Source organism: Trichechus manatus, unplaced genomic scaffold (assembly GCF_000243295.1).
Source record: "Trichechus manatus latirostris isolate Lorelei unplaced genomic scaffold, TriManLat1.0 scaffold00086, whole genome shotgun sequence".
NCBI classification, from domain to species: Eukaryota; Metazoa; Chordata; class Mammalia; order Sirenia; family Trichechidae; genus Trichechus; species Trichechus manatus.
In genome coordinates, this window is record NW_004444022.1 from 6,364,807 (window position 1) to 6,391,696 (window position 26,890).

Here is a 26,890-nt window from a genome sequence, read left to right on the forward strand (position 1 = left end):
AGGCTGTAATCTTTACAGAAGCAGATTGCCCCATAGGGTTACCCAGGCTGTAATCTTTACAGAAGCAGATTGCCCCACAGAATTTCCAAGGTGAGTGGGTGATGGGTTCAAACCACTGACCTTTCTTTTGGTTAGCAGCCAAGCACTTAACCACTGTGCCACCACGGTTATAAAAAAACCAAACCTGTGGCTGTCGAGTCGATTCCAACTCATAGCGACTTTATAGCAACCCTATCGGTGACCTGATTTCTTCACAATGACCGAGGCTGAAGCCAATGAACTCAAGTTTGGTAAGAAATTACTACATGAAAAGGCAGGCGAGAAGCTGTAGCTCATGTGAAAAACTCTTATCAATTGTGTCCCAAATCAGAATGAATCAACATTAGAAATGGCTGTTTAAAAACAAACACTAATGATTTCAGGTAGCACTGTTCCAATATAGTGACGAGGTCAAAGAAAGCGTGCCTCTACGGTCAGCACGTAAGTTTTGAGCACCCCATGCCTCCAAAAAGGGCAGTGGCAAACTATGAACTGAGGATATCTGGTGCTGTGCCACTAGAAAACTGGTGGAGGGAACCAGGGATAAATGGTCAGGTAGAGCAGAAGAGACAAGGTCTGTTTTCGTTTACTGAGCCAGAACCAGGACCTACGGACAGGAGTTTTAATGAGTCCGATTTCGGCAATTTCTAAGAACTAGCATTTTACAATGGTACCAGCTATCCAGTTAAGTCCTTCGGCATAGAAAGTGTTCAGTCCACTGATGACTCACAGACATCTAGTGGAGTAGGAGGCGGGATAACGTGGCCCTTGCAGTTTTAACATGCTGTGGTTAAAAACTATTCTCTTGAAATCCAAATCATGGGCTCCTACAAGTGTCCCCTTTAAATGAAATCTTATAGAAAGAATTTTTAAATGGGTAAGTTATTTATATTTTGACCAAAAGTACATTCATAAGGACTAGTGCTTTGCTTTGTAATATTCAGTCATGTAATAATTTCACTGTTTTAAGGAAAAAAGGCTATTTTCAAATTCTCTATGACAATGTTAAACTCTGCCTGAGCCTTGTGCTCCTGGAAAATAGCCACGGTTAAAGAAATACTGGCCCTCCCAACACACACACACACCCCCTCTTTGTGTTCCACAGACTTGCTTACTGCCAACAACTATCCACCCCATGTGACTTAGATGCCCCCTTTGTTTGCCTATGACAAGACCAGACACCAAAACCAAATCCGTAGCCACTGAGTTGATTCTGACTCATGGTGACCCCATGTGTTACAGAGTAGAACTGCTCCATAGTGTTTTTTTTTTTTTTTGCTGTAGCTTTTACAGAAGCAGATTGCCATGCCTTCCTTCCACGGACCTGCTGGGTAGGTTCAAACTGTCAACCTTTAGGTTAACAGTCAAGCCCAAACTGTACCACCCAGACCCTGGAAATTCCATTCTTTGCCTCATAAAAGATTAGCTGAACTGTATGCACCTACCCACTGATCAATCTGGACAAAATTACTGACTAAATTAAACTTTAAGTTTCTTTCCTTCCTCCAGACCCCAGAACTTTGACCCACCCTCAGCCTGAGCCAGCATACAGCCCCTCCTTAACAGTTCCTCTCAAGAATCAGGTGATAGCAAGAAAAGAAATTCGCTGATCAACTGTCCCATCACACTACCCACTCCCTCACACCTGGTTGCTTCTAGGTGTGTTTACTCCTCTCTCTAAAAGGCAAGCCCTTTTCTGCATAACCTGTGAGATGCTTGCAGCTCTCATGATCAGAGCATACTCCTGACTGCAACAACCTTCCTCCCTTATTGCAATAATCCTTGTGAATGAAGTCTCTCCTTACTTAAGTCTGGATTAGTTTTTATTTGACATTCACAAGTAAGTATTAATTCCTGGCTCACTTTTCCTTTGTCTCTAGGTTGATGCTTCCAAATATCAGTCAGTGTCTATCCAAGGGATGCAAATTTATTTTAATATTAATCTAAATAAAATCATTAGGACACAAGTCAGATTGTTTGGGGAAGAGGTTGGCTATAGCAGAGGGGACTGAAAAATGGCTGTCTTAGTTATCTGGTGCTGCTACAACATAAATACCACAGTGTCTTAGTTGTCCAGTGCTGCTATAACAGAAATACCACAAGTGGGTGGCTTTAACAAACAGAAATTTATTTTCTCACAGTTTAGCAGGCTAGAAGTCCAAATTCAGGGTGCTGGCTCTAGAGGAAGGCTTTCTCTCCGTCGGCTCTAGAGGAAGGTCCTTGTCTCTTCTGAGCTTTTGCTCCTGGGCTACCTTCATGTAGCTTGGCATCTCTCTTCCCCATCTCTGCTTGCTCACTTGCTTATTTAATCTCTTTTATGTCTCAAAAGAGTTTGACTTAAGACATACCCTTACACTAATACTATCTCCTTAACATAATAAAGAAAACACATTCCCAAATGGGATTATAACCACAGGTATAAACCCGTTGCCACTGAGTCGCTTCCAACTCATAGTGACCCTATAGGACAGAGTAGAACTGCCCCACAGTGTTTCCAAAGAGTGGCTGGTGGATTCGAACCACTGACCTTTTGGTTAGCAGTTGAGCTCTTAACCACTATGCCACCAGGGCTCCAGTTCGGGTTAGGATTTAAAACACGTATTTTTAGGGGGACACAATTCAACCCATAACACTTTGCAGTGTCAAAGCCATGTAATCTAATTGCCATTGTCTAAAATTTGTTACACCTCTTTCTTTGTAATCACCCTGACAACCAGTTTTAGAATCATGGGGAAAAAAGCAGTCTGATTGCTTCAACCCATGCCACATTTTTGATGAAAAAGTTAAAACCACGCAAAAAGAAAAAAAAGGAAGAAAATACACATATAAAAACATTGGGATAGACTTTAAATATTACAACATGAGGAACTCAGTGGACCCACTCCCCATTAAACAAAACTGGTGGAAACTAGTAAAAAAATACACACACACACACACACACACACGCACGCACACATGCACACACACGCACACACAGTGTCTGGAAAAATTCTAAACATATACAACAGATGAAGAAACATTTATTCAAAAAAATCTACTAAAACTTGGTAAAAACAGCAAAAGTGTTTTTGAGCCACAACCCACTCCCTACCCCCGCAGCCAGCTTGACAAATGTTCAACTCCAGGCAGGTGTAGCCAAGAAGACTGGACTCCCTCTCACCTCAGCTCCCAATCAAAGTTTACTGTATTGCACCAGGATAGGCAGGCCACAAGCACTTCTTATCACCTCCAATTTCCATTTAAACCCATTGCTGTCAAGTTGATTCCAACTCATAACGACCCTACAGGACAGAGCAGAACTACCCATAGGGTTTCCAAGGAGCGCCTGGTGGATTCAAACTATTGACCTTTTGGTTAGCAGCTGATCTCTTAACCACTGCGCCACCAGGGATCCAGCAGACAAGGCTAAATTCCTGGTGAATATGGCCAAGAGGTCAAGGGCTCCCTTCCTCCACCCAGTACCCATACATAAGATAGAGACTCTGCCCAGGTACAGCAGGTCTAGAATACTGGGGTCCCAGTTGTCCTTTCCCCAGCTCATTCCATAATGGGAGACAACATACCCCTAAATAACCAACAGGTGAAAGCAGAAATAAAAGGAAAACTAGAAAACATTTCTAGATGAATGAAAATGAAGACACATCATACCAAAACTTATGGAATGCAGTTAAAGCAGTGCTTAGAGGGAAATTTATAGCCATAAATGCCTACATTAAAAAAGAATCTATACAAGGAATATTACAAAATTGAGGAAAGAAACTGAAGATCTAAATAAACAAAGATATAATCCATGTTCATGGATAGAAAAACTCAATATTGTTTAAGATGTCAATTCTTCCCAACATGATCTATAGATTCAATGCAATCAAAATCAAATCTCAGTAATGATAAATTAGAAACTGAATATCAAAAACTGACTGTAAAGTCTATATAGAAAGGCAAAAGACCTAGATTAGCCAACACAATACTGTACTGGCAAAGAAACACAAAGTTGGAGGACTGACATGACCTCTTCAAGAGTTACTATAATGCAACAGTAATCAAGACAGCATTGGAAAAAAATAAATAGATAAATTTATGGAATATAATATGAGTCCAGAAATAGATCCACACAAATATAGCCAACTGATCCTTGACAAAGAAGAAAAAGGCAAAGCCTTTTTAACAAATGGTGCTGTAACAAGTGTACCTTCATACGACGAAAAAAAAAAGGAATCTAGACACAGACCTTACACCTTTCACAACAATTAAAACAGATTATAGACCTAAATGTAAGATGTAAAATTATAAAACTTCTAGAAGATAATACTGAAAACTATCTAGGTGATTTTGGATTTGGCAATGAGTTTTTAGCTATAACAAAAAAAGCACGATCCGTGAGAAACAACTGGTAAGTTAGACTTCATTAAAATTAAAAACTTCTCTAAGATGCTGTTGAGAGAATGAAAGACAAACTATAGATAAGGCGAAAAATATCTGAAAAACCCATATTTTATAAAGCACTTGTGTCCAAAACATACAGAGTACTCTTAAAACTCATCAAGAAAATCAACAACCCAATTACAAAATGGTTAAAGCTCTTAACGGATATCTAACCAAAGAAAATAGAGATGACAAATAAGCAGATGGAAAGATGCTAAACAGCATACATCAATACACCAAACTCACTGCTGCAGAGTCAATTCCGACTCATAGCAACCCTTCAGTACAGAGGGTTTCCAAGGAGTGGCTGATGGATTTGAACTGCTGACCTTTTGGTTAGCAGCCAAGAGTTCAGCCACTGAGCCGCTAGGGCTCCAATACGTCATTAGGGAATTACAAATTAAAACAATGAGATACCACTATACACCTACTGCTGTTAGGTGCCATAGACTGAATTCCAACTCATAGCGAGTATAACTGCCCCACAGGGTCTTCTTGGCTGTAATCTTTATGGAAACAGATTGTCAGGTCTTTCTCCTGTGGAGTCGCTGGGTGGGTTCTAAAATCAAAAATATCAACAATACCAAATGCTGGCAAGGATTTGGAACAAATAGGAATATAAAAGGATACAGCCACTTTAGAAGACAGTTTGCTAGTTTCTTATAAAGCTAACCACAGGTTTACCATTTCTTCCAGTAATCTCACTCCTAAGTGTTTACTCAGTAGAGTCCATTAAAAAACCTGCACATAAATGCTTATAGCAGCTTTATTCATAACTGCCCCAAATTGGAAGCAACCCAGATGTCCTTCTCTAGGTAAATGAATAAACAAACTATCATATAGCCATAAAATGAGGTATCATTCAGCAATAAAAAGAAATGAGTTATCCATGAAAAGACATGAAGGAACTTTAAATGCATATTGCTAAGTGAAAGAAGCCAGTCTGAAAAGGCTACATATAGTATGAGTCCAAAGATAAGACATTCTGGAAAAGGCAAAACTATAGTCAGTAAAAACATCAGTGGTCCTCAGGGGCTCTGTAAGGTGGAAGGATGAATAATGAGGTACAGGCAAGGTTTACGGCAGTGAAACTATTCTGTATTTATATATTGAATTATTTAAGACCTTTGTTAACAAGTACTTGCAATCTGTTGACTTTTAAAAAATCAAGTTGTAAACTTTTATTACAAATTAAAAATGAGGTTCTTAAAAATCTCAACTTGACCAGATATGAAACAATTTAAAAACCTTCAAAGGTGTATTGAGAATAACCCCGTTTTTTTAAAAAAAAAAAAACAACACATCTGTCATTACCAAAAGGAGACATCTTCAGGTAAGAATAATAAAAACCCCATGCTGCAGGTAGTTCTAGTTATCTGGTCAATGGGCAAAAAAACAAGCACTTAAGGTCTTCAGCCCCAATCTTCTGTTCATTTTTTATTGCTGGAACTTCATAGTCATTTCTCCTTGTTGGATGACTAAACTGGATGATGGCAGAGATGGTAAACGGGTATTTACTCAGCCCTGCCCTGCTCAGCCTCTGGAGTGGACAAATTCTCAGCTGGTGGATCGGCTGCTTTTGTCTCTTTGCCATCTTGTGGTTTAGGGTTTTCTGGTTGTCTGTGCTGGTAATTGAAGTTGCAATGGTACTGACATTGAAGTCGCTGCTGACCTTGGGACTCATTTCCTTGATTTTCCTTATCCTCTTCATCACTGTCCTCTCTAAGCTGTCTTTGTCGAGAAGGAACCCTGTGAAACTGTGGTCCATAAACCCGATACATATTCTGTCTCACTGGTCTACCCTGTCCTCCTGCACCCTGGTGGTCAGCACCCTCCATCACTTCTCCCAGCACAGGAGGGTTGGAATACCATGGTAGAGGCATACAGGGTCTCCACATGTAGTAAGGTGGGAACCATCGACTGTTTAACTCAAAATTTATCAAAGACCTAAATGTAAAAGCTAAAATTATTAAGCTCTTTGAAGAAAATACAGGATTAAACCTTTGTGACCTTAGATTTGGCAACGGTTTCTTAATGGTTTCATAACACCAAAAGCACAAGCAGCAACAACAACAAAAAAAGACACACTGCACTTTATCAAAATTAAAAACTTCTGTGCTTTAAAAAAACATCAAGAAAGTGATAAGACAATCAGAAGAATGGGAGAAAATGTTTGCAAATTATGTATCTGATAAGGGACTTGCATGCAGAATACATAAAGAATTCTGACATCTCAATAATAAAAAGACAAATACTCAGGTTAGAAATAGACAAAGGATCTGAATAGACATTTCTCTAAAGAGGACATACAAATGGCCAATACATACAAGAAAAGATGCTCAACATCATTAGTCTTCCAAAAAAAAAAAAGAAATCCATTGCTGTTGAGTCAATTCCAACTCATAGCAACCCTACAGGGCAGGGGACAACTGCTCCACAGAATTTCCAAAGAGCAGCTGTGGATTCGAACTGCCCATCTTTTGGTAAGCAGCTGTAGCTCGCCGTAGCTCTTAACCACTGCACCACCAGGGCTCTGTTCATTAGTCATCAGAGAAATGTAAATCAAAGCCATAATGAGAAACCATTTTACTCTCACTAGGAGAGTTATAATCAAAAGAACACGTAACACTACATGTTGGCAAGGATGTGGAAAAATCGGGACCTTCATCCACTGCTGACAGGAACATAAAATGCTGCACCTGTTTTAGAAAACACTCTGGCAATTCCTCTAAAGTTTAAACATAATGAGACCACTATTGTAAGAACTCGAGAAAAGGTTTACACACAGAAAAAAGCATTCTTTGATGGTTACGAGGGTGGAGAGGGAGAGGGAGAGAAAATCACCAACTAGATAGTAGACAAGTGTCGACTTCAGTGAAAGGAAGGGCAACACACAACATAGGGAACATCAGCACAACTGGATCAAAGCAAAAGCAAAGAAGTTTCCTAGACATATCCAAACACTTTGAGGGACTGAGTAGCTGGGGCTGGGACCTGGGGACCATACTCTCAGGGGACATCTAGGTCAATTGGCATAACATAGCTCATAAAGAAAATGTTCTACATCCCACTTTGGTGAGTAGTGTCTGGGGTCTTAAAAGCTTTCGAGCAGCTATCTAAGATGTATCTATTGGTCCCATCCCACCCAAAGCAAAGGAGAATGAAGAAAACCAAAGACATAAGGAAAATACTAGCCCAAAGGACTAAAGGACCACATGAACCAGAGACTCCACCAGCTGGAGACCAAAAGAACTAGATGGTGCCCAGCTACCAAAAACAAGTGCTCTGACAGGGATCACAATAGAGAGCTTTGGAGTGGGAGAAAAACGTTGAACAGAACTCAAATTCATGAAAAAAGACCAGATTTAATGGTCTGAGGGAGACTGGAGGAACCCCCGAAAGTATGGCTCCTGGACACTCTGCTAACCCAGAACTGAAACCATTCCCGAAGCTCACTTTTCAGACAAAGGTTAGACAGGCCTATAAAAAAATAACACGTGAGGAATGTGCTTCTTAGTTCAGCCAAATATATGAGACCAAATAGGCAACTCCTGTCCAAAAGCAAGATGAGAAGGCAGAAAGGGACAGGAACTGGACGAATGGACATAAGGAACCTGGGGTGGAAAGGGGGAGCATGCTGTCACATTGTGCAGATTGCAACAAATGTCACAAAACAATATGTGTATAAATTTTTGAATGAGAAATTAACTTGAGCTGTAAACTTTCACCTAAAGTACAATTAAAAAAAAAAAAAAAGTTTAAACATAAAGTTACCATTTGACCCAGCAACTCCACTTATAGGTATTTACCCAAAAGAAATGAAAACACACATCCACACAAAAATATGTACATGAATGGTCACGGCAGCATGATTCATAATATCCAGATTTAAAGTAGAAACAACCCAAATGTTCACCAGCTGATTAATAATAAATAAAATGTAGTGTATTCACATAATGGAATACTACTTGGCAATAAAAAGAAATGTATTGATATATGCTATAACACGGATGAAGTTTGAAAACACTGGCTAAGTCAAAGAAGCCAGTAACAAAGAACCACATATTGTATGATTCCATTTATATGAAATGTCCAGAATAGGAAAATCTATAGAGACAGGGCTAGAGAGGATGTGGGGATTGCAGGTAAGAGTCACAGGATTTCTTTCGAGGGTGATAAAAATGTTCTAAAATTAATTGTGGTGATGGTTGCACAACTCTGTAAATATACTAAAAGCCATCAAATTGTACACCTTAAATAGGTGAATTATAACATGTGAATTATATCTCAATAAATCTATTTTTAAAAATTAAGATAAGAGGTAAATTTGTCCTAACTTTTACTGTATAACAATAAAAATCTAAAATACTCAAATCACTTCAGAAATAAAAAAAAATTTCCAAAGTGTAATATACTCAAAATAAGGTTCTCCCGACATGGAAGGCACTTCCGGGAAGAAGCCCCAGGTATGCTGGCTGGGGCAGCACTGATGGGAGTTCAGCAGCAGCCTTACGAGCTAACTGCTCTGCAGAAGACATGATGACCTGGAATGTGTGTCAATAATATCAACAGACGCAATTACAGTTCATCTTTGCCACTGCTTCAACCCACTGGCAAAGATAAACCACAGTGATCATGGCAGTTAATAAGCCTAATATTCCTAAAAATAAAACATTTTTAAAGTACAAAGTTTAAAAAAAAATCTTTTTCCCCTCATTTATGTCCAGTGCTAGCTACTACAGTTCTCATGATGACACACGTTGAAATCATTCAGGTTTCCTTCGATCATACGCTTAAAACATCAGCTAACACAAATACCTTAAAATAAAATTCCACTCATAGACATCTTCTTTTATCTTGATACTTCGAAGCTATGATGTTTCATTTTGTCTTGAATGGAAAAAAAAATAGACAGTAATTTTGAGCAATCTGAAGTAAAATTAAGTGTCTTGATTATTTGTGGGTTTGAAAAGTTGCTTCGGGGTTAAATTATTCAGTCTTAAATTCTGAAATGTGGAAGATACTTGTGGAGATGATTCTTCCACCTGTTAGAATAACCAAATACAAAGTTAATGTTGTAAAAACATAGTCAGTCTACCCGCTGTACTTCTGGTTCTTTCTGACTGCTTCTGAAGAAGACATAATACATTTTCCCCCACCCCTTGGAAGACTTGAGCAGACCCAAACAATTGGCTGCCAGCTCCTTGCAGGATCAGGTCTACTTCTGCACACCCTGGCACAGCACCCAGCTCTGGGTCTAGCATGTAAAACAACTCTTTGCTGAGTGAGCACATGGGTTTAGCTTGTAAAGGTGTGGACAGGATCCACCTCATAATTTGGCAGCCTAATACAAAACGAAAATGCAAGCCCCTTGTTCAAAACTTAAGAATTTCAAGATGGTAACAACTGAGCATTAAACCAAGCATGGGGCCCTTCAAAACACATGGCCCTGTCGGACTGCACAGGTCTCGTGCCCATGAAGCCAGCGCTGTCTTTCCTGACTATTCCTGTGTCCTGGCCCCTACAACCTCCCATCTGCACTCTCCATTCCAGCCACAGTCCTATACTTGTAGTTGCTGATTATGACAACATCTCACACACTGTGCCCTCTGTCAGGAAAACTCTTCCAGGATGGGGAGGAGTGAACAGGGAAGATATGCAGAAAGAAGGTGCAGGATGACAGAGGTTTCTTCTGGCACACCACCTTCTATCAATTGATGGAGGTTGCCTAGAGTGTCAGCCTCAACCACAATGAGGAAAAGCGCTATCATCAGATGAGCAAACGAGAGGGGAAATTTGACATGCAAGAGAGAACAGCTATGTTTTTAAGTGCTACAGTATAATATAACACTGATAAAAATATATGGTCATTTAAAAGCACACTGAAGTTAGCAGTATTTAAGGACAATGAAAGCACATGCTAACATCAGTCCTACCATAAGAACTTTGTTTGGACTTTCATCAACATTCACCCCACAGGTTCTTTTGGACCCTTGTGTTCTTGATGGGCTCTCATCTGTATCCACTTCATCAGATGAAGGTAACTGCCAATTGTCAGCAAAAGTGAACGTCCAGCCATTAGGCGTAGAGGCTCTGCTTTTGGTGACGTCGTCTGTACCAGAGTCAGTCCCAGCTGTAGGGAGTGGGGATGCTGATGGCTGTGTGCAAGCTTCTACACCTTCTCCAGAGCTTTTTGATGGGGATGGAAACTCTGCTGGAGGTGCACAGCTCATGGAAAGCCTGTTTTGCAAAAAATGTTTCAAACGTGTTTTTCTGGGAATGCTGTGTCTCTTAATTGCACTGCGGAGCTGAGATTCTTCTGCAATTACATACACTCTAGAGCGGCCCCTGGTTACTGCGGTGTAAACGTGCTGCCAGTGCTGGCGGCCTGCCTTTCCCACGACGTACACAACTGTTTGCTCCTCAGAGCCCTGGGAGAGAGTAATACATTATGAAGACTTCACACTGTTTAAGAGGTTCACTGCTTCAGACAGTTGAAAAGATGGAAAAGAGACACTCCTCAAAAAGCTCACTATTCCTTCTACCTGGCCAGAGTATTCATATAAATCCATCTTACGGACTCCATTTTATTCATTATCCAAGAACTTATACTTATGCTACTGAGTTTAGGTCTCATATAGGTCCACAACTGGCTCGTAGAAACTTTAAAGATGGCACACAGCGCTAAGAAATTATTACACAGGCTTTGTGTGTAAATGTGTTATCCCACTGTTGTGTATAATGATAAGAAATGGATACCGTAAACATCTAATAATAGAGAATAGGTAAGTAAACTTATACACACACATATCTATATTATTTTGCAAGTATCAAAAATGCCTTAAAACATAACTAAATTTTAAAAACTAGATACAAAAATATTTCTAAAGAATGGTCATAACTATGTAACACAAAATAAAGCTAGTCTGATCCAAAAAAGTACATAAAAATGATCATAACTATGTAACACAAAACAAAATTAATCCCCCAAAAGGAAGGAAATTGTACCAAAATTTTAACAAAACTATCTTTAGGTGGTAGGCAAGAGAAGCACCAGCGTCAGGCAATCTAACAACCACCAAAAAAAAAAAAAAAAAAAACCTTAGTAATAAAGATAATCATATTTTACACAATTTTTTAAAAATCAGAATTACTGCAAAAAAAATTATGAAGAGCAAAATATCAAAATTTTAAATAAAGACAAAATCAGGAACAATGCCCTGCTGAGCCACATTGGAGACTCAAGTATAAGGAAAATTTAGTGATAACTGATCTTGACCCTTCCTGGTCCTGGTGGTAAGGGAAGGCCTGAAGAATGAGTATTACCTTGATCATCTATTTAAAATTACAATCTGCATCCTTAGATCCTAGAAATAAAAAGGGCTCTGAAGCACATACAGCAAAAAATTAATGTCGGTATTATTTTTGTGCATTTTATTTCCTAATTAAAAAAAAAAAAGGCAACAACAATTAAAAACAGTGCAATGTGCTCTACGTCAAGCTATTTAAATAACTTTATTAAAGTCCACTCTTACCTGGAATGTGTGAATAGTTCTTGCCCATGCATGTTTTATGCGACAACACTGTATTAGTTTTCCAAAATCCACAGTTACTTCCAAGCCAGCAAAATTATTAATGGTCAAAGATCTTCTCTTCCCAAAAGTTATATCAGTTATATCCTGTCAGCAAAACAAAGCAGAACTATTTTCTATATCTTTAAATATGCACACAGTAAAGACACTTTATCTTCAGGTTGAACACAAAATGCAATCTCCTTATAAGTATATTCATTACAATGGTTAAGAATTTCAAAAGACAACAAAATCTGTACTTGAGCACAAACTGTGAATATATCTGCACCCAAATACTTCAATAAACACAAATAAAAGTTTTAGTCCTTGAAAGTTAGGCTTAATTTCAACTCTCTGAAGGACAGTCTGTATTTTCTTTATTTTGAAGTCTGTGTATTTCATTTTTTGTACTGACCGCCTAAGTCTCTATATACTTTTTGCAGAGAGATTACTTTTCTTTACTTATAGCTTTCAAGGCAGATCATGAGTTTCGGAGTGGGTCTACACAATGCGAATGAATACAAGATCATACGCTTCTTTAGTTTTTATACTTAAGCAGCAACCAAGGAGATGATGAGTTACAAAATACAGTGTCTCATCTGTGCCTTACTTTTTGTTACTAAAGCACTTCAAGTTTATTAACAGTATGTTTCTTCACAAACTCTTCCAGAAAATATAAGAGGAAGGAATTCTTTTTAATTCATTTTATGAGGCCAGCATTACTTTCATATCAAAACCAGATATACCAATATCCCTCATGAACATAGGTGCAAAAATCCTTAACAAAATATTACAGAACAAGAATGTCAACTGTGATACTAGTTTCTGAATCAATCCTAGGACAATAAAAAATAAATATACCTCTAATAGGTTAAAAACAAAAGTAATATTTTCTGTTATCACTTACTCCTGTTATAAAAAATATTTCTCCATTGCATAGTCGAATATCACTTTCAAAGTTACGCTTATTTTTATTTTTAGCAAAATCACGAGGAGTAACATCAAGGTCTTCACCACTGGCCTGTAGTTCATTATTCTGCAGACTTTCAGAAGTATTTTCAGGGAGTAAATCGGAGAGATATGCATTCCTCGTACAACAAATTTTATCACCAACTCCAAATACAAGTCTATTATGATGGTCTCTGGGTGAGGCAACGAAGATACGGCATCAAAGTTGGGAAAATCTCAATCTCATTTTGTTTAAACATTAGTTCCCACTCAGACTGATCCTATTCTCAAAATAATTTCCACATTTTCTCTACTTTGCCTTCATTCTCCAAAGGTCAACAAGAAATCAAGTGCCCACAGTTGTCATCTGATTCTTTAAACATACTCCCTGCGGCACCTCAAACTCAATGACGTTTCCCAAGTGTTATGGATTGAATTGTTTCCTCCAAAAATACGTGTTTTAACTCCTAACCTGTATGTCTGTAGCTATAATCCCATTTGGGAATGAGTATTCTGTTATGTTAATGAGGCAGGATTAGTACAGGGTGTGTCTCAAGTTAATCTCTTACAAGAAATAAAGATTAGATTCAGCAAGCAGAGATGGGGGAAGAAAGATGCCAAGCCACATAAAGATCGCCCTGGAGCAGAAGCTCAGAAGAGACAAGGACCTTCCTCCAGAGCTGACAGAGAGCGAAAGCCTTCCCCTAGAGCCAGCACCCTGAATTTGGACTTCTAGCCTCCTAAATTGTGAGAAAATAAATTTCTGTTTGTTAAAGCCATCCACTTGTGGCATTTCTGTTACAGCAGCACTAGATAACTAAGATACCAACTAAACTTTGCAACTGAGAAATCTTGGCATAACTGCTGAAAAACACTGTAAGAGAGAGTAGAACTAACCCCATAGGGTTTCCAAGGAGCGGCTGGTGCATTCGAACTGCTGACCTTTTAGTTAACAGCCGAGCTCTTAACCACTGTGCCACCAGGGCTCCTATATTTTAACAGTTACCAAAAATCTTAATGATTTTACCTTTTAAATTCATCTTCTGCTCTCCAATCTCTTCTATCACTACCCTATTTCAAGTACTCATTTTCTCTTATTCTGACTGTTGTAATCTTTTTCCTATTCTTTCTCCGCTCTAATACAACTGCCACACAATTGGAGAAAGAATTTTCCAGAAAGATCTGAACATGTCATTCCTATGCACAGAACCATCAATCAGACAAGTCCAACATCTTCAGCAGGATATATCCAGTTTGGCTGAGCCTAGCCTTTCTCCTTTGTGCCCTCCCTTGGCCGGGAAAATTTTACACTACAGCCAAACTGGTTTTTTTGGCCCTTTTTAAAAAAATGCTCTTTAAAAAAAAAATTCACATATCTTTGTGAGTTGCTCGTGCTGCTTGCTTCACCTGAAATGCTCTCCTTCACTCAGAGGGCTTTTATCCATCCTTCAGGACCAAGCTCCATTGTTACATCCTTGTAAAATCTTTCTGGACATCCCACACTCAGTAGAATGAATCACTCCTTCATCCTTGTTCCCATAGCACTCATACATATTTCTATTATAACATTTATGACACTACATCAGAATAATAGCAAGTGTTGACTAAATGTTGGCAACATGCCAGTTACTATGATAAGTGCATTATGTAGATTACTTCATTTCATCCTTACTACAAGTCTGTGAGGGGAAATTCTGGATAAATATTCTCTTTTACATCTGCTTAGAAAGGTGAAACTACCTGCCGAAGATCACAGTTACTGGGACTTAGACTGTATGGGCTAAAACCCCATGCTTTTTAACCCATGTGTTATGTATGCTGCTTGACACAGTTTTGTGTCTTCTCTCAGGGAGCTCCTCTTGTATTTTGCACATCTTTGGGTCCTCTGCACTTAGTAATAAGTAGGTATTGTTAAATGCAAGGGAAATGAATAACTTTGCTGTGTATGAACAGTGGCTACTCGCACTCATATTTCTCTGATGGATGCTCACAAAGGTGCTAGCATCCTGCTGCTAAGGTTCTAGAAAGCACTATATACATATTACAATTTTAAAAACTCTACTGAACCGCCCAAGCTCATCTTGGATAAGCTAGAGCTTGTCATCTTGGAAACCACAAAGAAGATTTTACTCCTTTATTTTCTTGCTACACTGACAACCAAATAGTCAATTTTTTTTCTATCGATCTATATTATATTTCAGTGATGAGATACTTAAACTTCATACATGAGAAAAAAAAAAGTTTTAAATATGTGGCTACAGCTGACAAATTTCAAAGAAAACAAAAGAAACCAACAAAAAACAACAGCAAAGCAAGGAAGGACTGTCCTCAAAGTTCTCGTTCTTTACTCACTTGTTTAAGCGGCCTGTGTAGTGCTTGGAACAGCAGTGATTGATTAGATCACAGTCTTGCCTGAAACATATGAAAATACCACTTTAGTGGTATCTGCTATGTGCTTCTTTATGTTACCAACAATTATGATGCACAGGATTCTATAAAAAGTTTCCAGGACCTTCTCCAAGAAAAAGCACTCTGCAATTTTTAAAATAAACTTTTGTTGCAGTCAGATTTCCAGTGAGTTTCCAAACAAGTATGTGGTAGAAAGTCCTCTTTAGAAACTGCTCTCTGCCACATGTAACAAAAAAAATTCCCCGAAATAAAGGAGAATTAACATTGATGAACTATGACAGTCTCACATCCAATTAGAATCTATATTAACAAGTTACAAGATTTAAAAGCTGATTAAAAACTTTAAATTACTGTAAATGCTTTACCTTCTAAATGCAATAAATTGTGATGTTTTTTCATCTTTTAGGTCCTCTTCTTTGAGTAAAGTTCCAACCACAGAATATAAATCTGATAATTCAAGACAAAATAGTTACGACAGAAAGTCACCAAATTACAACAGTTTTTGTATGAAAAGCCTAATTCAACAATAGGGAAGAGGATAAAGAGAGGGGGTCCAGATGTCCCACTGTCAACAGAGAGGTCAGTCCCTGGTCAGGTCAGCTCCCAATCTGTTTACACTCACTTCATATTCACTGATGGCCCAACAATCTCCTTCCTTCCTCCAGAACCCCCAGATCTCCCATGCATGAGTAAGCAATGAAAAGGTTAACTTAGCATAGCAGGGGCATCCTTTCCAATGGTGCCCACGCCCTTGCAGTTAAACAGTTTAACTACCACCAGTTGCTATCAAGTCGCCTCTGACTCATGGAAATCCCATGTGTATCAGGTAACTATGCTCCACAGGGTTTCAATGGCTGATTTTGCAGAAGTAGATTGCCAGGCCTTTCTTCCAAGGCACTTCTGGGTGGACTCGAACCTCCAATGTTTGGGTTCGCAACTGAGCACACTAGCATTTGCACCACCCACGAACTCCAAACAGTTTAATTATCACCACTGATTACATCCATGGCGTAGTGGTTAAGAGCTATGGCTGCTAACCAAAAGGTCAGCAGGTTGAATCCACCAGCAGCTCCTTGGAAACCCTACAGGGCACTTCTACTTTGTCCTATAGGGTTGCTATGAGTCGGAATCGACTTGATGGCAATGGGTTTGGTTTTGGTCATTAATGTAAAGAGTGAGTGCTAGAAATGAAACCATAAAAATATTTTACGTAGATCTAAATGAAGTGACAAGGAAGGAGAGTTACTTAACCGTCTAAGTCTCTTTTTTTAATCTGTAATAAACCAGGTGTCGTCGAGTTGCCTCCAACTCATTGCGTCCCCATGTGTGTCAGAGTACAACTGTGCTCCACAGGGTTTTCAATGGCTAATTTTTCGGAAGTAAATCGCCAGGCCTTTCTTCCAAAGCACCTCTAGGTGGACTCAAACGGCTAACCTTTGGGTTAGCAGCTGAGAGCATTACCCTTTGTACCACCTAGGGACTCCTCAACTGTAATAGTACCTACTATTAACTAGGCTGTTATGAGAAAACATGTTAGCTATTAATTATTCATGATATACTATACTAAAAAGTCATAAAACAGTATGCAGACTATAATCCAGTTTATATAAAACTATTAAATAAATAATATGTATGTATATATATATATTAAGGTTTAACAAGATAAACACCAAGCAAGCACTTCCTATGTACATGATCTTTATGGGGTTGTCTTTGGAGAAGAGGGGAGGGGAAGATTCTGGGAGAATATTAATTTTTACTTTAAATACTTTTGTATTGTTTGACTTTTTTTTTAATGAGTATAAATTATTTCTAAAATCAAAGAAATACAAAAAGCCATGTTATGGAACATTATGTGTATTACAGGATCCCATTTATTTAAAAAATAATAATACTTTAACCTATGACTAAACATTAACCAAAGGGAAGTGAGATTGGTGACACACACAAAGTAGGGAAAGACTTAACAGACAAAGTCATATATGACTTACATTCACATACAGAGTTGAATGTAGTCAGTGGGAAGGATGTACCCTTGAGAACTGTGGCAACAACACTAAATCCTCAATAATAATCATTTAAAAAAAAAAAAAAATCAAACCCACTGCGATCGAGTCAATTCTGACACGCAGCAAGCCTATAGGACAGAGCAGAACTGCCCCTAAGGGTTTCCAAGGCTGTAATCTTTATGGAAGCAGACTGACACATCTTTCTCCCATGGAACAGCTGGTGGGTTCGAACCACTGACCTTTCGGTTAGCAGCCGAGTGCTTAACCACTGCGCCACCAGGGCTCCTCAATCTCTAATTTTGGGTAAACTGTTGCACTATACAAAAAGTTTGCTGAATGAATATATAATACAAATAAGGATAAACAGAGGTTTAATCTATTTAAATAAATTTATTTCTAATAGGCAATTTAAAAACATCAATTATCCACAAAAAAACTAACATCTATATACTGCCTCATTACAAGTCCCATTTTACAAGTGGTTAAGTGACGTGACACAGGTCATATACAAAAGGGAGAAGATTCCCTACCCCATGCTCTTTCTAGACTCTGTCATCCTGTCATCTTAGACCTATATAAATAGAAGCAACGCTTGTCTATTCTGTAAAACACAGCTACAGTAAAACCTGCAAAAGCTGGAAGCTATATAAGGCAGAAACCTATCACAAAAGGAAACCTCAAGTATCTTCCACTAAAACGAGTGATAGAAAAGTGGTAAGACTGCACCTTGTCAAAGGCGGGAAACTTGAGAGACCCAGAAAAACAAGGCAACGCTTTGATAGCCATGGCTTCTCTTTCATTGATACACTCAAAATAACAAATGTATTTGCTTTTCGAATTGCTATTTAAATAAAAAAAAACTTTATTAGTTCAGACATGCTTTCTCCTAAATGAACTTAGATTAGTGGAAACCAAACCAAACCAAACCCGTTGCCGTGGGGTTGATTCCAACTCATAGCAACCCTACAGGGCAGAGCAGAACTGCTCCATATGGTTTCCAAGGAGCAGCTGGTGGATTCGAACTGCCAACCTTCCGGTCAGCAGCTATAGCACTTAACCACTATGCCACCAGGGTTTCCTGGATTAGTAGAGTGTTGCTTTATTTTGAAAATGAAATCACCTACATCTATTTATTCACTCAACAAACATTTAATAAGCCATACTTATTTATAAAATTCTAGGGTGATCTGATTTTGATGATTCATAAATTAGTTTATTTATTTTCAGTGCCTTATTTTTTATTAGCAGTATTTATCTTTACTGTAAAATAAAATTGTAACGGGTGATTTAATAACTATGTTACAAAACTGAGATACTTAACCTTCTGTATCATAAGAGTTTACACTTACGAGGGTGATGATTACTTTTAGATAACTGAGAACCAGTATCATCTTCTGGAAGTCGGACAAAAATAAATGTCTTATCTTGAATTGAGATGGGGAGTGTTAGATTATCAGAAATATTCAGCTCTGCATCAAATTTTGGAAACTGGCGTCTTGCGATTCTTGAATAAAGATAAAAAATACACCAGGAATATTACCATCCAAAACTGTGTCTTCATATATGATCAGAGCAAATGTCATCACAGTAATTAATATCTGTTAATAGATAATAAATAAGGAGAAAAGGCCACCTGGATACGCATTATAAATAGTAAATGAGTTTTATAATAAGAATTAGCAGGACCATATGTTATGGCACTACACTTAGCAATCAGTCCCCTTCCCCTAACAAATTAAAAGTTAGAAAAAGCATCAGAAAAAATCATCTTCAAAACTCACCGGGTTGTACAACAGGAAGAAAAAAAAATAGTTGTTGTGAAGTCGATTCTGACTCACAGTGATCCCATGCATGTGAGAGCAGAACTGTGCTCTAAAATCAACTTCAGTGACTGATTTTGTGGAAGCAGATTGCCAGGCCTTTCTTCCAAGGTGACTCTGAGTGGACTCAAATCTCTAACCTTTCAGTTTAGCAGCCAAGCACATTAACGATTTGCACAACACAAAGAGTGAACTGTAATGTAAACTATGGACTTTAGTTATTAATAATGTGTCAATACTGGCTTCACCAGCTGTAACAAATGTGCCACAGGAATGCAAGACACTAGTAATAGGAGAAACGGAGGAGGGAGGCATATGGGAAGTCTATAGTTTTTTAACAATTTTTTGGTAAACCTGAAACTGTTCTAAAAAATAAAGTCTATTAAAAAAAAATTACCAGAAAATTTACCGAGCACCATTCTGATAACTTGGCCTACTTATCTCCAGACCTCAAAAACCCATAAAAGGTAGGTACTATCCTCATTTCACAGGTGAGGAATATGAGGCTCAGTTAAGCTTACTGGGTTGCCCAAGGCCACAAAAGTAGAAAGCAGGGAAACTGGGAGGCAAATATAGGCCCATTTGGCTCCATATCCCTTTCTACTTGAATTAATTTGGACTCTGGGACCTTTTCGGTGTGTTTACACCATACCCTTTATTTTCGCCTTTCTTCTGCATGTATCATAGGTATGGCTCCATTTCCCCGAAACGAACCAAGAATCCACATCTTCTCTTTGCTGCTATTCCCTCCACATCCTTCTCTTGTTCTTGTATTTTCTAAGTCTTACAAGTCATATCAGAAAATAGAGTAAGGTACAGGCACCTTGTCTTAACAGAGCCTTTCCTTGGATACTTGGAAGAATGGCTCCCTGAACAGACCTAACAACAGCCTGGCTATCAAAAGTGGCAGTAAACTACTGTGCCATCTTTGCCCCTTCCTAAAAGAAGATGGAAAGAGAGGAAAGGATAAGGAAAAAGGTGGTCTGGTGCCTGCTGGAAATGTCTCAGATTTAATTTGGGGGTCCTGAGAATCATCACAGATCTGCTGTTTTGGTTCTGACCCAGAAAATACATCATACTTCTATTTCTATATGCTTTTCCCTGGTATATCACAGAGATCCTTCACAGTCAATAAATATTTGGTGATGCTGATTAAGGAGAAATATTGAAAGGAGCACAGCTCAGCCCAAATGACACTGAAAGGATTACTAAAAGGAATTCCTGAGTCTCAGATAAAACTGGGTTCTAAGAAATCTAACGTGCTCTAGATTCTTCCAAGTTTTCTGGACTTTAAAATGACCCGATTATCTACCAACAGCCCAAAAACGAACTGGCCTTTAGGTAGGAGCAGAAGGGTAACAGGAAAAGAACATTATATATCCGACTCCATTATTTTTCTTAATGACTTAAAAAGAGCCCATATGATCTACTCTGTGCCTTTCAATTAGTTCTCTACACCCTTTATTCCGTCCACAGTACCCAGGGGCACAGACAAAGTAGGTTTTGAATGTTCTAGCTTCTGCTGACATCCAATCAACGAGATGTTCAAGCACCTAGATATATATATCTACATATATATCTATATCTTTCTCTCTCTATATATATAGTAAAGGGAGTCAAAAACAAAGATAAATTTCAGTCCCATGCATAGAACAGTCTCTTCGTATTCTGAGGTCCCACTACATCTACAGGTTTTAATATTAAAAGAAATGTCATAAAATAGTAATAACTGTGATTTTCTGATATACAGATTATGGAGAAACCAAATTTCTAAGCCCACAGAGGATCACTCCAAAGGCTTATGCAAAGACTAAGGGAAGAGAAGGAGTCTGTTCTACTTTAACAGGAGTAATAAGCCATGATGAATATCATGAGGATTCATCAAGGAGTGAAATAAACCTGTTGCGATCGAGTTGATTCCATTTCATAGCAACCCTATAGGACAGAGTAGAACTGCCCCCTAAGGTTTCCAAGCAGCACCTGGTGGATTCGAACCGCCGACCTTTTGGTTAGCAGCTGTAGCTCTTAACCACTACGCCACCAGGGTTTCCAGGAGTGAAACAGCACATTTAACTTTTTGCTTTGGGCTCTTTCCCCTAGAAATTAGAGAAAATTTCTTCCCAATTTTCCCTTGAATTCGAGAGAACTAATTTCCAAGTAAGGAGTCCTGGTGGAGCAGTGGTTAAAGCACTCAGTTGCTAACTAAAACGTCAGTGGTTTGAATCCACCAGCTGCTTCACAGAAGAAAGATGTAGCTGTCTGCTTCCATAAAGATGTACAGCCTTGGAAGCTCTATGGGGCAGTTCTACTCTGTCCTATAGGGACGCTAGGAGTTGGAATCGACTCGATGACAAAGGGTTTGGGTTTTTTTTTTTTTGGTTATTTACCAAGGCTTTGCTCCCCTTGACCTTATTTTAGTCTCTAAACTTGATACAACTTTATTATATTTGAATTTTTTTTTTTAATTAAGGTGAAATTCACATAACATAAAACCAACCACTTTAAAGTAAACAATTCTGTGGCATTCAGAGCATTCACAATGTTGTAAGTGGAATCACCACTTCTACCTAATCTAGGTCCACAACATTTTCATCACTCCAGAAGGAAAGCCTGTACCAATTAAGCTGTTGCTCCTCATATCCCTCCCCATATATATAGACATATCTTTTAAATCAGAAAAAAATCCATCCTTATATTTCTATAATTATTTATGCTAGACTAGTAATGAAAAAACATTAACTGCTTTTCTAAATGTTAGGTGAAAGTTATATACCTGAAGGATAGAATAGTTTTGCTAAAAGTTTATAGTAAATGTATTGCACTGAATTGCTCTAATTAAAAAGCTTACACACATACATATGTTTTACCCTTTATTTCTAATACAACCGAGAGAAAATACAGAATCTTAGTTACGTCATACCTTGTGGCATTGTCCACAATTAGCTGAGATTCTGCTCTATGGTTTGTCTTTAGCTCAACAGCACAATTTCTTGATTTAAGAGTCTCAAAAAGATCTTTCAGCAAGTTGCCAGGCTCAATGCTGGGTAATTGTCTAATATCACCTAAAAGAGGGGGGTAAAACAGTTACAGTAAGTTTTAGGAACTGGGATCCTGAAATTCAGAAATTATTTTTCTCTCTCCCACAGATACATGTTACAATTATAATGACTTACTCTAACAGAGAAAAATAGCCAGAAAATTTTTCATTTACATTTACTTAAGAATATAAGAACTTAAAAATATTTAACAAAAATAATATTCAAACTAAACAGCGTTTAAGATATGAAAAACAGTGAAACACAATAAGGTACAAAATCTAAATCAAACTTCTTACATACTATAACAGATGAACTGTGTAGGGGCATATCTTTTAGTCATCATTTTAAAAAACAGGCCTTAGATATACAGTATTTAGTCACTTGTTCACTCTTGCTCAATATTTTACTCAACATGGAAGAATCTATGGCCTCAGACACATAACATATAAAATAAACAAACCAAATGCATTAGATAATGAATAAATTTCAGTAACATAATTATGTTTTTCTCTATTAAAAATCTTTTGTTTAAAAAAAAACAAACAAAAAAATCCTAAAGATAAGAAAAATATTTACCTGGTGGCAATGAGGAGAATGCTTAAAGCCATTAATAGAACCAACTGCTTGTAAAATATCCTCAAATACATAAAATATTGTTTACATACAATTTGATTCTCAAAATGTTATTTCTTCTCCATTAAATCATACAGCCTACACAGATCACTACTACCCAAAAGAATCTCATCAGAATTGGAAGAGATTTAAGAGACTGATGAGGTCTAATTTGAGTTATTAGCTTAGAATAATAAAATTACTTTTAAATGGTCTGTAATTCAGACTTCTTACAACTTCCAAATGATCTGCATCCTGATTTTCTCTGACTCTGAGACATTTTTATTGTTTTAATAGCCCTCTTTTAGGTGATTAACAGTAACCCCTTACATTCACATCCTAGCCTGGCCAAAATAAAGAACCACCCAAGCTCATTAGAAGAGTGGTCGGAACTAACTCAGCGTAGCTTTGAGAAATGGCTTCCTGCCTTTAAAATGCTGTAAACAGCCTACTAACCACAATGCTTTGAACTAAACATCGGAATTCCAATGATATTTTAACTTACCAAGGACAATAAGCTTAGAAAGTTTGGAGTGCTCACACAATAAATTTAAAACTGATTTGAAGATTCTTACAGATACCAAACTCCCTTCATCCACAACCAGAACTCTAATTGATGAAAATTTCCATGGCTTGTCCTTCATCATCTTATTTTTCTCCCATAAGTAGAAGCTGTAATTGACCTACAAGCGAAGTATAGGATTTCTAAATTCAGGTTTAAAAAATCTGTACAAAAAATTCTAACAGCATGTTTTTTAAAACAAAAATCTTAAATGGGGGGAGGGGAGAGAAACATAGGGAAAAGACTAAAGAAACAGAACACAAAGTTACAGTGATGCATATGCAAAAAGGATAGATCGAATAATTTTTTAATCAAATAGTTAAAGAAAACTGCTTGCTAATGAGTACTTTGTTGTTGTTTGCCATCGAGTCGATTCCAACTCATAGCCACCCTATAGGACAGAGTAGAACTGCCCCATAGGTTTTCAAGGCTGTAATCTTTACGGACGCGGACTGCCACATCTTTCTACTGCGGAGCAGCTGGTGGGTTTGAATCGCAGGCCTTTTGGTTTGCAGCTGAGTGCTTAACCACTGCGCCACCAGGGCTCCTTCAATGAATACTTAGCATGTTTAATTTCACAAACTTCACATACAGTGCTAATCTACTGCTCTCATCACTCTTGACCAGAGAAAGCCGCCTTTTCTTTTCCAAATAAACCTTGGTCTTTTGAGATATTCCCAATCACTTAAGCTCTCTTCCTCTACCAATCCAATGATTCCATTCTGGAGATAAAGGGCTGCCTTCCCAACCTAACTAAGAAAACACTATATTCTCTTCCTAGTATTCTAAACTTCTTAAAATTTCCCCAAAACCACTAACACCAACAATAATAAAACATACAACAAAACTATTTATTCCAGAGGTAATATCACTATTTTAAAAATACAGATGAGGAAGAAAAGCTATTTATAAAATTATAACCAGAGAACATTTTAGCGTATATCATTCCAGAAATGTTTCTATGTTGTAAGTGTGGATATATACGTATAAACAAATGATAACATATCATCTTTATTTATTTTGCCGAAACTAGATTCAACATGTCTGTAAGTAAAACCTTCAGATTTCCCACCCAAATGCATCGGTTCCCTTCAACAAAACCCCCCATTCTCTGTGACCTTGTCTCACAATACAGCAGTTTGGAACCCCTTTTGATTGTTGTCTTTCATTTTATATATTCAATTAGTTATCTTACAAGTGCCTGATTGACACTTTCCACTGAATTTCTACTGCTACCAACTCAATACAGGCCCTTCTATGAGGACCTAAATCATCCCAACAGCCTTACAGCCAGGTTCTCTTAACACACTAGCCCAAGATAGGACAGCCAGGTAAGATACAAGACACTCAGTTCAATTTGAATTTGCAGATAAACAACAAATAATTTTTAGTATAAGTATATCCCATGTAATATTTGGGACACACACTAAAAAACTATTTTGATTTTTTTTATTTGCTACTAGCAAACTTAAGGAGCCCTGGTGACTCAATGGCTAAGCACTAGGCTGCTAACCAAAAAGTCAGTGGTTAGAACCTACCAGCCTCTCTGTGGGAGAAAAAAACCTGGCAATCTGCTATAGAGATTACAGCCTAGGAAACCCTAAGGGGCAGTTCCACTTAGGCACATCGGGTCACTAAGAGTTGGAATCAACTCAATGGCACATAACAACAATGGCAAACCTAGCCCAAGAATGATAAATAAGTTGCATTAGTGCCACGCCAGTCCTTTTCATGTGCCCTAGCACTCTCTCCTGAGCCTAAATGTGGCTTAAGAAATGTTCTCCCAGCATCCCAAGCAAATATAAAGATATTACCAATTGGTCAGAGTATGCATGTGAGGTGAAACATAGTATTGATCTCTGTCTGGTCTCTTCTAATCAATCCTGCAGACTAATCAGGCATGAAGTCATAGTGCAAAAATCATGAACTGATCAGAAGACTGTCACCAATGAGCTATATGGACAAGTCACTGAGCTTCTCTAGGCCCCCATTCACTCATCTAACAAATAAAAGTAATGGCCAAGATGATTTCTGAGGTGGCTCCTCGTTCTGATTCTATGTTAATCTTCTTTAAAATTGCTTTCTTCATTTCAGTTTCCGCCTCAGAAACCTAAACTGCTCCTTTGTAAATCAAGTTTCAACTTCTTTGTTAGGAGTTCAACATCTATAATAAAATACGGAAATTATGGTACCATGGAAAAAGTAACAAGCCGAGGTCAGAAATCTGAATTAGTGTTTGTCTTAGTTATCTAGTGCTGCTATAACAGAAATACCACAAGTGGATGGCTTCAACAAGCAGAACTTTATTCTCTCACAGTTTAGGAGGCCAGAAGTCCAAATTCAGAGTGCTAGCTGTAGGGGAAGGCTTTTTCTCTCTGTTGGCTCTGGAGGAAGGTCCTTGTCATCAATCTTCCCCTAGTCTAGGAGCTTCTCAGCACAGGGACCCCAAGTCGGAAGATGCACTCCGCTCCTGGTTCTTCTTGCTTAGTGGTAATGAGGTCCCTCTCCTCTCTGCTCACTTCTGTCTTTTATATCTCAAAAGAGATTGACTCAAGATACAACCTAATCCAGTAGATTGTGTCCTGTCTCATTAACATAGCTGCATCTAATCCTGCCTCATCAACATCATAGAGGTTAGGATTTACAACACATAGGTAATCATATCAGATCACAAAATGGAGGACAACCACACAAAATTAGGAATCATGGCCTAGCCAAGTCGACACACATTTTTGGGGGACACAATTCAATCTCTTAATAGCATCCTAGTTCCTTACTTGAGATTTTGGACAAAAAGTTTAACACCCCAAAATTCAGCCAGCTCTTCTATAAAAATGGAGATAAAATCACTTACCACTTCACAGGATTGTCAAGAGTTTAATGAGATAATGTCAAAATACTTTACAAACTTTAAAGCTCAAATTCCCCAAGCAAAGTTTAATTTCCATTATTCTGCAATACACAGCCTTCACTCCATCGATGGAGCCACCTCCAAACCCTTTATATGTCCTGTGATCATTCTACTCAAAGCCTCTGGAAAGGCCTGTCCCCTAAACAAAATGTTCTCCTCCTCACCTGAGCCTACTGTCCTCTAAAGTCCAATTCAATTATTACATCCTTCATAAATCTTCCAACTACCAAGTTTCTTTATCTATAGAATGGCAGGTCAGGGCTAGAAGAACGTCTTCAACTCTTTACAAGTCTAAAATTCCACAACTCTGAATTATGGCCAAACTATTTTTACAAGCATAGTATTCACTTGAAATTTCTGTTAAGTGTCTACTATCTACAAGGCACTGTTCTAAGGGGGAGAACATGAAAAATTAAACCAGATGAACAAAGTCCTCACTCTCATGAAGCCTTCATTCTAAAAGGCACAAACCTTTTTCTTCAATCTCCAATGCTACTCAAGGCGTGGTCTGTGGACTATGACATGTTTATAACCACTCCCAATGAAAAA

The 26,890-nt window shown here is 38.1% G+C and overlaps 1 protein-coding gene across 2 annotated transcripts in view; it reads right to left on the reverse strand.

The window, feature by feature from the left end:
• Positions 1 to 8,184: 8,184 nt before the first annotated feature.
• Positions 8,185 to 26,890, reverse strand: part of HELB (DNA helicase B) — a 29,574-nt gene continuing 10,868 nt past the window's right edge. For both annotated transcript variants that reach the window (XM_004381539.2, XM_023736097.1), the window contains exons 5-13: positions 23,374 to 23,551; positions 22,139 to 22,280; positions 18,748 to 18,902; positions 15,755 to 15,836; positions 15,333 to 15,392; positions 12,940 to 13,174; positions 11,997 to 12,140; positions 10,398 to 10,892; positions 8,185 to 9,506 (exon numbers count right to left, since the gene is read on the reverse strand). In XM_004381539.2, the coding sequence (XP_004381596.1) occupies positions 9,402 to 9,506; positions 10,398 to 10,892; positions 11,997 to 12,140; positions 12,940 to 13,174; positions 15,333 to 15,392; positions 15,755 to 15,836; positions 18,748 to 18,902; positions 22,139 to 22,280; positions 23,374 to 23,551 (1,596 nt within the window). In that variant the 3' untranslated portion in view covers positions 8,185 to 9,401. The remainder of the gene's footprint in view (positions 9,507 to 10,397; positions 10,893 to 11,996; positions 12,141 to 12,939; positions 13,175 to 15,332; positions 15,393 to 15,754; positions 15,837 to 18,747; positions 18,903 to 22,138; positions 22,281 to 23,373; positions 23,552 to 26,890) is intronic.